Source organism: Microtus pennsylvanicus, chromosome 3 (assembly GCF_037038515.1).
Source record: "Microtus pennsylvanicus isolate mMicPen1 chromosome 3, mMicPen1.hap1, whole genome shotgun sequence".
Classification (NCBI taxonomy): Eukaryota; Metazoa; Chordata; class Mammalia; order Rodentia; family Cricetidae; genus Microtus; species Microtus pennsylvanicus.
Window position 1 is genome coordinate 77,837,670 of NC_134581.1, and position 12,912 is coordinate 77,850,581.

At 49.9% G+C, this 12,912-nt stretch overlaps 1 protein-coding gene across 2 annotated transcripts in view; it reads left to right on the forward strand.

The window, feature by feature from the left end:
- The first annotated feature begins 2,401 nt into the window (after positions 1 to 2,401).
- Pou2f3 (POU class 2 homeobox 3) overlaps positions 2,402 to 12,912 on the forward strand; it is an 84,782-nt gene continuing 74,271 nt past the window's right edge. For both annotated transcript variants that reach the window (XM_075967817.1, XM_075967818.1), the window contains exons 1-2: positions 2,402 to 2,429; positions 8,935 to 9,003. In XM_075967817.1, coding sequence (XP_075823932.1) covers positions 2,402 to 2,429; positions 8,935 to 9,003 — 97 coding nt within the window. The remainder of the gene's footprint in view (positions 2,430 to 8,934; positions 9,004 to 12,912) is intronic.

Consider the following 12,912-nt stretch of genomic DNA (forward strand, 5'->3'; position numbering starts at 1 on the left):
AGCACAGGGAAGAAGCCAAATAAGGAAAGGACAGGGGTAAGGAAGAAAGGGACAGGCTGAGAATGTCCTAAGTGAGACTTCCAGGGTCACTCAGACCTCCAAAAGCCCTTGCTGATCTCTTTCCAAGAGCAGAAGAAAGAAAAAGAAAGTCCCTTCCTTCTTGCCAGGAAAGGCAGGGGGGTTTGACTAGGACAGGCAGTTTGCCCAGCCCTGAAGACTCGCTTATGCCCTCCCATCTCCTCTACTTGGCACTGATGTCTGGTGTGTCCAGCATTGTTCCAGGACCTGAAGACAACAGAACGAAGCATCCAGTCGGGAAACAAAGCAGCAAACAAATAAAAACCTAAGAAGTGAGCTAAGAAGGGCCCACACCACCCTCCTTCACACAGGCCAGGAAGCTCTATCTCCAGCATCTTGCTTGCATGATGCATGATGCCCAATGCAGGGGGTAAAAACAGAGGGGGGAGCATCTCCTTCTCCCTTCCAGCTGCAAAGAGAGGGGGCATTTGAATCATTCACTGGAGAACAAAAAGTTTCTGTTCTTGGTGGTATGGGCTATGTGACATGGCAGGTTAAATTCCTTAAGCCTCAGTGTTCCCATCTGTGAAATAGAAATCGTGGTACTTCAGGGTGTGGTGGCACACACCTTTAATCCCAGCACTCAGGAGGCAGAGGCAGGCAGATCTCTGTGAGTTGGAGGCCAGCCTGGTCTATAGAGTGTGTTCTGGGACAGTCAGGGCTACACAGAAAGACCCAGGGGGAAATAAATAAATAATGGTACTATTCACAAGGTTTAATACATGCTAAATTCAGGAACTTAAAGGCCTAGACTACATAAGGTGACTCTATCTCAAAACCAGAACAGACAGTCTGGGAATATAGCTCAGAGCTTGCTTTACGCATGGAAACATCTTGATTTGGAACCTGTGGCAATTCAAAATAATAATGATAATGGCATTAGAGATGCTTTTAACGTTTCTCAGTACCCTGCCCAGTCAAGAGTGGAAGCACAGTAAACTTGGGGTGTCATGAATGGAAATCCCAGGAGGAAAGGACATTATATAAAAGGTCTAGAGGCAGAAAAGCCCAAAGCCAGCCTGGGAAATGGCCTGGAACCAGGGCAGTGGGGATCCTATCTGAAGAGGAAATGGGAAGTGTGGCTCTGCCCTCCTGTCTACGCGTGGCTTTCTGAGCTGGCTGGACGTTTCCTGAGCCAGAGTCACTAATTAACATCTGAAGAGTAAGAAGTCTTCTACCCCTGCAGGGTGCCCTGGAATCGGAGTTTGGGCTCCAGCGCTGGGGAATTACGGGCTTTGGATAATTCATTTCCAGTCCCAGGAAGGTGAATTTAAGAACAGGTGCTGGCATTGGTGAATATTAGCCACGTCCTTCTCTCTCATAGCCTGGGACCGGAGTGGGTGACAGCAGGGAAGGGGCAGGTCTGCCTATCTAGAAAGGGTGACAAAAAAAGAAAAAAGCCGGGCGATGGTGGCGCACGCCTTTAATCCCAGCACTCGGGAGGCAGAGGTAGGCGGATCTCTGTGAGTTCGAGACCAGCCTGGTCTACAGAGCTAGTTCCAGGACAGGCTCCAAAGCCACAGAGAAACCCTGTCTCGAAAAACCAAAAAAAAAAAAAAAATAGAAAGGGTGAGGAGAAGCTGCTGCAATCTAGAGCTTACACTGACGAGGGTAAGCCACGGGGAACCAGCCCTGTTTGGTCGCCTGCTTAGCCCTGATAGATACCAGTTATTAGCACAGGCCCCGTTTTACAGATGCTTAAAATGAGGTCAGGGAGGTGAACAGTACGACCCAAGCCACAGGGGTGGTAAACGGTTGGAAAGGAGGATTGTAAGACCATTCGCAGCATCCCCTTAGCTTCTCCAGACTCTCACGGATACTCCGTAGCACTGTTTACTTTTCTTGAGTCCAACCAGGCAGAAACCTGGGGTTCCCCAAAAGGTCAAGCTACCCCAGTAGTCTGAGCAGCTGAGGGCGTGATGGGGAGGGACTGCCAGGCGGGGTCTCGACAGACAGGTGTTCCTCAGGGCCGGGACCCGCCCCGGCAGCACCTCGACACCCCTCTCCTGGCCCCCAGCTCCATGTATGCAAATCGCTGTTTTGCATGGGCTCAAGGCCAAGCGCGGGGGCCCTGCCAGGAGGCGTGGCCGAGGCCCCCGCCCCGTGCCGCGTGCTCACCTGGGGAGTGTGCTAAACCTGGTCGCGGAGTGCTGCCCCAGCCGGAGCAGCTGAGCGCGCGACTGAGGTGGCAGCGGCTCCCGCAGTGGCGGCAGCTGCGGCGGCAAAGGGCGGGAGGAAGGAGACCCTGGCTTCTCCGGGGGCCAGGCTGGGGCAGCCGCGAGGGACCTGGGGGGGCGCTGGTTTTGGCCCCGCCTGGGGCAGGATGGTGAATCTGGAACCCATGCACACAGGTGAGGGGCGGAGGGAGTGAACTCCGACAGGTGTCACCGCGCGCGCGCGTGTGGAAAGGGACCAAGGACAAGGACACCATTGCACCGCTCGAGGCACTGTGAGGGGCTAACTCCCCGGCGGCCAGGAGAGGGCGATGTGGATAGCGGGCCCTTTTGGGCGGGTGAGGATAGGTAGATGTTGGGGGCAGGGAGGGAGTAAAAGAGGCAAGTTTGGAATATGAAACCTTGGAGAACAATAACGAGGTGCATGAAGTTCCAGAAACCTTAGATCTGGGAAGTTAGACAGTGCGTGGGCCTTGGGTGTGCTGAAGTGCTGGAGTCCCAGGAGCTTGCAGATGGGTGGTTCACTCATTCAGTTAGGGTGTGGACCTGGGAGTGCATACATGTATCCACATGCTGCGTGTTTGGTGTCCGGGCACCTGTGTGAAATGCAGGCAAAGTGGGCATGGGGGGTGCCTAGGGGAAATGCTAGTAGGGCGGAGCAAAACCAAAGGCGCACCTGGGGCAGATGCCACGCCACAGGATCGTCCATTGATTAGGACTTGTGCAAGCATGTGTTTGTGTGTGTCGGGAGTATCTGACTGTCCCCAGCGTGTGCTGGGAGAATTGGTGGAGCAAACCCCAAGGAACGTCTTGGGCCACACGTGTTCCAGATGTGTCTGGATGTGTTGCAGGTGTGTCCACTCACGTTATCCATCTGCGCTATGGGTTCAGTGTATAGTAAGCCTGTATCCCAGAGGGGATGGTGATAGACACCTCTGAGCACGATATCTCACGACCTCCTTTCCGGAGGAATAGGAGTCCTGGAAACGAAAAGGCCAGGAATGGACAAATGAGAGGCGGGTGTGGAGAGACCAGGACCCATCATCATTCTCTGATCCTTCCATTCACAGCTGGGCTAAGGATGCTACTAAGCTAAAGGGTTGGACTTGGTGATGTGGGTTGAGGTGGGGAGGACTGATGTTCTGATTAGCTGCTTGAGGTGTTGAGCAAGGAGCAGAATCAAAGTGAAAAAAAAAAAAAGCTGGACCTAAGTTAGCTACTCAAAGCCTAGCCCCTTACCTCTGTCATACACAGTGCAGGAACCAAGTAATTTTTCTTTAGGATGTCAGGTTGCTGCAGAGATTATGTTAATTGCTCTAGAGAGCAGGGAGGTGGGGAGGAGGAGGAAGAAAGCAGATCTTCTGACCCACCGCACAAAGCGAAACAAGCTAGATCTTCCTGTCTCCCACCGTTCCCGGAAACAGGTATCAGTGGGGGCCCCAGGGGCCCATGATTCCTAGTTCACTTCCCAGCAGGGCTAAGTGCAAGGGTAGCTGGCAGAAAGATGCTGGCACCCAGTGCCTGGTGCCCCAGGATTTGCCAGGAAGGACTAGGTGAGGCTGAAGGAGCCATCCAACTGGGTGTCGTCCAGTGTCTGAAAAAATTCTCAGATCCAAAGTGCTACAGCGGAACTGAAAGTAGCTGGGGACAGGGCCTCTGGGGGAGGCATTTCATCCCTCATTTCCTATCAGGAAGGCCAGTGTTCAAATGGGAAATCGTCTTAGCCAAAGGTAGCTCAGTAGAAAGTGGGGAGTTCTTTAGAACCAAGATCAGGGACTTCCTGGGGGGTTTCCACCTCCCTGTCCTACCGGAGGTTCTGCCTGGGGAAGTGGGAGGAGGTGGAACAGCTGGATCCTGGTAGGGGAGCAGCCTGGGAGCTGGGAAGACCTGGTGGAGAGCAGGAAGGGAGAGGTTGGGAAGAGAAGGCCAAGGCCCTCCACCCATGCTAGCCCCTCGTTGATGCTTCTCAGAGACCCATACACCCCCGCTGCTCGGCATTGCTGTGAGCAGAGTGTGCTGAACGCACCCCAAAGTGGGGTGCTTCCTCCAGATGGGGGTTCACCATTCTTTGTGCTCATTGCCTGATTTACCTCTCCAATTGTCTTAAAGGTTGGCTTGCCATATTCTTTTGCCAGTTCCCCCAGGTTGTTGGTCTTCCTCCATGTCACTCATGATGTCTTGGCCCCTCTGTGGTGTGTGCTCACCTCTTAGTGACATAGCCAAGGTTCTCTGGGTTTGGAGTTTTCTGTGCTGTGCTTACTTTCTTAGCTTCATTATTGTTTGTTTAGTTTTGTTTCGTTTGTTTGTTTTTGGTTTGAGACAGGATTTCTCTGTAGCTTTGGAGCCTGTCCTGGAACTAGCTCTTGTAGACCAGGCTGGCCTCAAACTCACAGAGATCTGCCTGCCTCTGCCTCCCAAGTGCTGGGATTAAAGGTGTGCGCCACCACTGCCTGGTGATGTCATTTTTGAGACAAGATCTTGCCACATAGCTCAGGTTTATCTCAAGCTCAAATTAATTTTTTTTTGCCTCAGCTTCCCCAGTTCTTGGAGTACAGGCATAAGCCACTATGCCAAGCTTTTGAGGTCTTTGTAGGTCTTTTTTGTGTGGTCCCTGCTGTGTGTGTGGAGGGAGGGATCCCCTTCTTTCTTTGGATTGTCTCATTATAGTCTCTTCCCCTGGGTAGGTCTCTTAAGCCTAGCTCCTCTTTCCTTTAGTCCCTCCATAGTAATCCTATATTCTGCTGTCCCTTAAATGTCCCCTGGAATTCCCAACTCCAGGCCCTTAAGGAAGCCTCCTGGTTGGTTTCCTGGAGTAGTATCAGTGTGGAAGGAGGATGATAGCCGTCCCCTAGCATGGACATAGACTTGCTCCTGGATCCCTTTTCAGAGGGCTTCATAATTGTGAGAGCCTGGGGACAAACTCTGATTCCGGTGTGCCACAGCCTCCACGCTGTGTTCTTATAGAACCTTTCATTGCGGAGCCTGGAGATCTGAGCAAGTAGCGTGGGAGTTCTCAGATAGAGAGGGGCTTCCTGCGCTCAAGCCTCAAGGGATGGACAAGAACCAATCAGCTAGGAAGGGAGAGAGGTGGTGTAGTTAGCCAGAGGGTCCCTGTGTCTGGCCTTGTGGGTCTTTCTGTTTCTCACTGTCAAATGGGGGAGGGAGACCGAGTGTCTGAGACCTGTGCTAGCTGGAGCTCAGGAATGCTATTCCCGTCAAAAGGCCTGTCAGAGGGAGGGAGAAGAAAATAAGTCTACAGCAGAATAGTTGGAGCCTTGACTGGCTCAGAAGTGGCACTGGAGGGTCCTAGGAAGGCCCCCTTGTGGAGGGAGCCACAAAAGCAAGTGTTTGAGAAAAGAACCAAGGACAGGAATAGGGAGAACAGTAGAGAGGGGTGGGGCTCCCATTTGCTCAGAATAGCCTGGACTCAGGAGGACACTGCCTGTGCCCACCTCAAGAGAGCACTGCCTTTGGGTGCTTGTGTTTCTAGATACCAACTAGGGGAACTACTTCTGACCAGGCCTCAGGAAAGCCAGGTCATCTTCACTCTGTGACAGTGCTAGATGAGGCAGATTGGGGTCTACTTGAGGTATCTGGGCGCTTACACTCAGCAGCTGAGCCTCCTCAGGGAAGGGAGGGTGGCAGAGAGCCGACTCAGACAGACTAAGATAAGAACATAGTCGAGCTGGCCCCACCCCACACCTCTCTCACTCACCCCCGGCGGTGCTGTCGGACAGGTGAAGGGTTACTGCCAACGTCTCAGGGAGTTTCGGTGTTGGCCCATTTTTAGGCTGAGACCCAAGGATTCGTCCCACCCATCAGCATCAGCCTCCTACCCAACAAGAACAGGTTCTTAGCATCTGAGCTTGCTGGGGACTGATGGAGGGAGAAGGTTTCCAGGTTAGCTCATCCTGCCCCTCACGAAGCCCCTCCCCCCTCCCCCACCTGGAGAGTCAGGCTGTCACCAGGTCAAGGCAACATGAGCGGACTTGGATGTCTTTAGAAATAACTTTTGGACACGATTAAGACTAAGTTCCAAGTTTATTTAAAGGACAAGGGAGAGACTTCCTGGTGGTTGGAGGAAATGGGTGTTGGAGGAAAGTTGGGGTGACGGGCAACAGAATAAGGCTCAGCTCAAAAAGCTACCTGTTTCAGCCAATCCTCATGGTGCAGGCATGTATTCCCAGCTAGTCCTGGAAGGCTAAAACAGGAAGAGCATAAGTTCAAGTCCTGCATGACCTAGAGTGAGTTCAAGGCTAGCCTGGGCAACATTGAGACCCTGCCTCAAAATAAGGAGAGCTCTGGGTATATCTCAATGGTAGCAGAAGTAGGACCCTGATTCTATTCTTAGTAGTGCACACACACCATGTTATCTGTTTAAATGTCCGGAGTTTGGAATAAGTTGATTTAGTAACTCTGATTGTCTTCATGTTTTCGCTGTCCCTCAAGCTTTTCCTGTCCCCATGAGCAGTTTTCCTTTGATGTGGAATCTAGAGAATTCTAGTGGCTTCCTTGGTGAAGGACAGTTATAGAGACGCAAGACTGAAAGCCATAGATTTCCCAGAGAATCGGGAAGGGATAAGGAAGGGGCATGACCAGGATGCAAAAGGGGACTGGAACTTCGTGTCTAAGGCAATGCGATTTAGTAGGCACCCTTCACTCCCGTTCATCATCTCATTAAATCTTGTCCATGCCCCTGGGAGGTGTGTTCAGCATCCCTGGTTCTGGGGGAGAAACTTCACACTCCCATTTGTAGCTAAGGTCCCCTGGCTACTTAATGATGGCATTGGCATACACTCTGGTTTGTCTGCTGCCAAAACCTGCACTCTGAAGTCCTGACTTGTGTGTGGCTCTGCTAAAGCAGGTTCAAAACCAGCAGAGGGAGAGACTTTCCCTCCCGAGACTTCCCAGCAGGCTCTGGTTTGGGGCTTTTTCTCTGCACTTCAGCGGTGAAGTGTGGGGGACAGATGGATGTTAGGCTTTACCCAGCTCCAAGCTGGGACAAAGTGAAGCCCATTTTCCCAGGAGTTGCAAATGAACAGAGGCCCCTGCCAGTTCTGAATACGCATGCATATACTACTGTCTGGAAAATGAACATCTGCAGCAAGAAAAGCTAAGGTTCAAGGGAAGCCGCCCAAATGCAGAGCAGAGGGGGTGTTCCTGAGACTTCATGACCCCCTCCCCAGTGCAGCAAGGCTGTCTAGGAAGACCCTACCGAGCTCTTACTATATACCTGGGTGTCTTCCTTCTTTAAGCAGTGTCCTCAAAACCATAGGGACTCCTAGGGTGGCCTTATTTCTTCCCCTACTTCTGGTACATTTGCTGGTGTCTGCATCGCTGCTTTGCCTGGCACCACAGTTACTTCCTTACAGAGCCGTAAATAGATTTAAGAACTACACACATTAGTGCCATACCAAAAAGAAAGGGCTGGCGCTTTCTCTCCTCTTTTCCTGGGGCAGAGGTCCACTCTTTTCCCTCATCCTGATCATCTCCAGACCTCCAATGTCTACAGTGCCAACAGCCTGATTACCTGATGCAAATTAAGGCTGCCTCCTTGACTGGGATTGGCTGAGGAGCATCATATGCAAATGAACTCACCAAGACTTTATCTGGTTTGAAAGAGTTAAAGTGCTGCCCCAGAGAAGAGGGTGCGGTGGGGGGGGGGGGAGTCCATACAATTTGAATAAAATATTCTCTGTCTTAAATGGCCAGATTTGGACGGTTTAATAAGGAGAGGAGCTGAGAGAGCTAGTTCAAAGTTGCCTCTTTCTGTCCCTCAGCTGACCAGGGAGGAGATTTAGGGACTCTTAGGTGGTGGCAGCCTTCTGTTATGGGTAAATGTTTAATTTATTGCAATGGAGCAGAAAGGAGAGGCCAGAGCAGCAGAACTCGGACACTGACATGGGACCTTGCGCAGGTTTGCTTTCTCAACTGAGCAGTTTGGAGGAAAAAGAGGGAAGGGAAGGAGCCTCAAAGGGCAAGATCTCTGAAAAGGGTCGCTAGCAGGTAGGATTTGATTCCCCAGGCAGTGCACGACCCTCTGAGAACCAGACAGCTGAATTGGGGATAGAAAGGTAAGAGGGGCAAACTTTGGTTAAAGTATGCTTACCTTCTTGGGTAGCCTTGTTATATAGAATGGGAAATGGAAGAGTATTGTTTGATTTGTATTTATCACTGTTTTATTATTTTTAAGACAATGTCTTCCTCTGTTAAGTTCAAGGCTGGCCTGGAAGTTGTGATCTTCTTGACCTAGCCTCCTGAGTGCTGGGCTTAAAAGCATGTGCCACCCGGATTTCTATGAAATTTTAAGAAAATGCATTCCCCCAATTCCAAAAGAAATTAAGGGTGGGGATGGGCAGCTTCTAGGTCCTTATTCTTGTTAAATTTTATTCACTACGTCCAGGCGATGGAAGGGTGGTGATGGTTGAGGCAGACGATGAGAGACTGCAGTAGCTGTGGAGAAATGGAGGAAAGGTCAGGCTAGGAAACTAGCCCAGGAGGAGGGGATTTGCACCTCCAGACTGATGAATATTCTAGTGGCTGTGTGTTCAGGAATCAGGAATTTGAAAGTCTGATGGTTGCGGTAATTACACATTCATCCTCGCTGTTTAGTTAAAGTCACCTATGTCACAGCAAGAAAAATGGTGACCTGCTATTAAAATCAGTCGTGTTTTCCTTGCAGAGATCAAGATGAGTGGGGATGTTGCAGATTCAACGGATGCCCACAGCACCTTCAGCCAGGTGGAGTCAGGTAAGGTGCTCTCTTCTGGGGGTGTGTGGTTAGGAGACACTGCCCAGCACTGTGATGTTGCTTCTTGCTCAGAGTTTCAGATCCCAAAGCTGGATCTTGGTCCCTGAGGGACTTGTCTGGAGATCCCAGGGCCTGACTCTGGGGCCTTGGAGTAATAGATATTGACCTTAATAGCCAGGAAGGAGCCAGAGCCTTGGGAACAAAGGACAAAAATTTATCAGGGAGAGACTTGCAGTGTTGGACATCAAACCCAGGGCTTTGCACATGCTAAGCAAGCAGCATTCTACCACTGTATCCTGTGATGTGTGTGTGTACGTGCATGCATGTGCACTTGTGTGAGCGTGCGCACATGCACAAGCACATTAAACCCAGAGCTTTGCTATGATAAGCAAATGCTCTTTTACTGAGCCATATTCCAGCTCTTTAATTTTATTTTGAGACAAGGGTTTGCTAAATCAACCAGACTGCTCTGAAACTCACCATGTAATGCAGGCTGGCCTCAAACCTGAGATCCTCCTGCCTCAGCCTCCTAGGAAGCTGGTATAAGCATATGTTTCATTTTTAAAAAGACTTTATTTTTATTTTATTATTATGTGTTTATAATATGTATGCATGGGTGCACATGCCATGTGTGCATGAGAGGCTGTCAGAGGACAACTTTGCAGAATTTCTTCTGCCTCTATGCAGGTTCTGGGGATGGAACTCAAGTCCTGAGGCTTGCACAGCAAGCACCTTTTTTCCGCTGAGCCATCTCAGTAGGCTACGATCCATGCCTTGATGTGCCATTCTAACAGAGAAACAACTGGCTGTATTGCCAGCTCCAAAGAGAACCTGTCTTTAGTAGATGCAGACCAGGGTCTTCCATCCGTGGTTCTTTTTCTGTTTGGTTGTTTTTTCGAGATAGGGTTTCTCTGTGCAGTCCTGGCTGTCCTAGAATTGCCCTAGACGGGCCTCGAACTTACAGAGATCTACTGGTTTCTCCCTTTGAGTGCTGGGATCAAAGGCATGCGCCACCGCACCCGGCTTCCACCCAGGTTCTTAACAGTCTTTCGTAAAGAACTAAGCAAACGGGTCTGTGTACAAGCGTTGGCCTTCTGAATGTTCTGTGCGTAGCCAGTGTGTGAGCTCCGAGAGGGATTGGTGCCTGGGCATGACTTTGCCTTGTGACGAGAAGAAAGGAGTCAGGAAAGAATTGAGATGTTTCTTTCTTCTCACTTGTTTCCACCATAGCCCAACCCTTGGTTTGAAAATGCAGCGTAATTAAAAAGAACTTGAAGGAAGATAACCAGGAAGATAACTTTAATAGCCTCCCAACAAGGCCCCAATTAGTGTTTCATCTGGATCATTAGAGACACAGAAGGGAGAAGGGGAAGGAATCGATGTCCTCGAAAACTAAAATCTTTTAACTGTTCTGGAACATTCTAGTTCTTGAAGCTAAAAGAGTGACAGGAGAGCTGAGGAGGGAGTGTGGGCAGAGGCTGGTCTTCAGAATCCACTTGCTACAGATTCTTCTGCTCTTTAGTTTAACATTGATACAGTGTCATTTGTTTGGGTAGCAATGGTGTAGAGCTACAGTCCTTATGTTCTGCTTTGTATAGAACAGCTGGACTAAAGAGTATGGACTAAGTGCACGCATTTCTCAGGGTGTTGTTCGCCCCACCATATTGGTGATTGAACTTAAGTACTTATGCATAGTGACCAAGCACTCTACAATTGAGCTATGTCCCTCCTTATTTACTATTATCTATCTATCTATCTATCTATCTATCTATCTATCTATCTATCTATCTATCTATCTATCTATGGTGTTTTGCTAAGTTGTCCTTGAACTTGCTTTGCAGCTCAGGCTGGCCCCCAACTTACAATCTTCCTGTCTTAGCTTCAGCTGGGATTCCAGGCCTGCGTCATCATCAAGTCTGACTTCGGTCAGCTTGCTGGTGTCATATGTGTTACTAAGGTTGGTGGAAAAGGGTGATCTCATTCTAAATTTCCTTCAATCTCAAAAAGCCGAGATGAGCTCTGTTGACGGTTGCTGGGGGCTGTGCCTGTACTAATAATCTCCCCTGGAGAAAAATGGAGTTTAGAGCAGTGGTTCTAGGGAAACTGTTTTTTTCCTGGAAACAACTCTGTTTCCCCAGGCTCCGTTGGGCAGGACACAGTTGAGCAGTGTCCACAAAGAAAGACCACCCTTATCGACAGAGCCAGGCTTTGCTGTTAGTTATTCTGACCAAGGTAGGGGTCAGTGTGAGGAGTCAGAATGAGACACCCGAACCCCGACAATGAGAAGGAAGGTGAGGCTTCAACTGCGGGAGGAGGCCAGGAAGTCAGTGTGCTATGTGCTGCTTGGGGAAATTCTAATCTCCTATGTGGGACTAGGGGAACTGTGTACCAGGAGGATGAAGGGAGAGGACATCCAGGGATAAACTGGGACTGTTGGAGGCATCCTGACATGCTGACAACCTCTCCTGACTCTTTGCCTCTTTAGGAGGTAGACGTTTGAAGGGCATGGTTTCAAATCAAACAGACCTGGGATAAAGAGGGGGCCAACACGCGAGGCAGGATGCTGATTTTCTGTAACCAACACTCTAGTTCTGACTGTAAGGAGTTCCAGGCCAGCCTGGGCTACAGACTGAGTTCCTGCCTCTCCCTCCACATGGCCAAGAAAATGCCTACGAACGGAGCCACTTACTAGTTATCTGATTTAATCATTTATCCTTTTCACTAAGTGACAAGAGAAAATGGATGTTGTCTTAGAGGGTAGATAGCCAGCCGAGGGCTAACGTCTATACCACTATCTTGTTTTTGTTTTATTTGAGACAAGGTCTCACTCTGCAGCTCAGGCTGTTCCATAATTGTACGCGTACTACTTGGACTCACAGAGTGCTGGGATTAAAGGCGTGTGCCACCGAGCTTCGAGCTACCACTGTCTTTTTACAGCACAGAAAGTGCAATGAAAAGTGCCTGTGGAGGTCAGAGGTCAGAAGAAGGTGTCAGATCCCCTGGAGCTAGAGTTTGGGTGTTAGGTTCTCAGTAAGAACAGCAAGGGCTCTTAACCACAGCGCGAGAGCTGCTGTCTCTCCAGCCCTTATCACCACCATGACTCTGTAACCCTGGGTAGTACTGCAAAGGGCCACAGGTGCCTGGGGTTCCCTTTCCCCTTCACTGGAGCAAGTGGGTCAGTTCCAGAAGTTGGTTTTGCTCTGCTTGCCAATCAAGAAGAGATTTTACATGGGTCCTCTACTCCCGAGAGAGATAGTGATGCCTTCCATCTCCCGGAGGTTTTCTGCCCTCCCATCTGCCCTTCAGGGCTTAGCTCGATGGTAGGATTAATGCTTAGGTGATCCTAAATTAAGGGTAAGAAAAAAAAAAAGTAGCTAATTAAAGTAAGCAAACTTCCTGGAAAGTCATTCTGACCCCCCCCCCTTTTTTTTTAAACCCGTGGAATGAAACCCGTGGAATGGAAAGCTTGTTACCAGTTACAATGGTTACCAACTAAGTTTAATGGTTTCCTTTGAAATTTTAAAAGACACATTCACCTCCCCAGCAGGGGCTGAGTTAATGGGTGGTTTGCCTCTGGGTTTTAAAGGAACTATAAGCAAAGATGACCTAGAAAAAGCCCTGTGTACTGGAGAGCACCCACAGTGTTGTGTGAAATCCCTAGGGCATTAGGGCTGGGAGCTGGGAAAAGGAAGTGAGTTGTCCGGTTCACTCTGAGTTGGCAGGAATCTTTGGAGTGCTTTCTTGGACCTGCAGGGCAATTCATACTCCCCCCTTTTCTGCAAAATGCTCAGGACCTCAGATTCTCTTTTTTGCTGGCAACCAAGGAAGACTCTGGAACTCCTGTCTCCACATACCCCCTCCCCCCCAACTCCCCTCCGCAGCAGGCACTAAAGCCTACCTCCTCTGCAT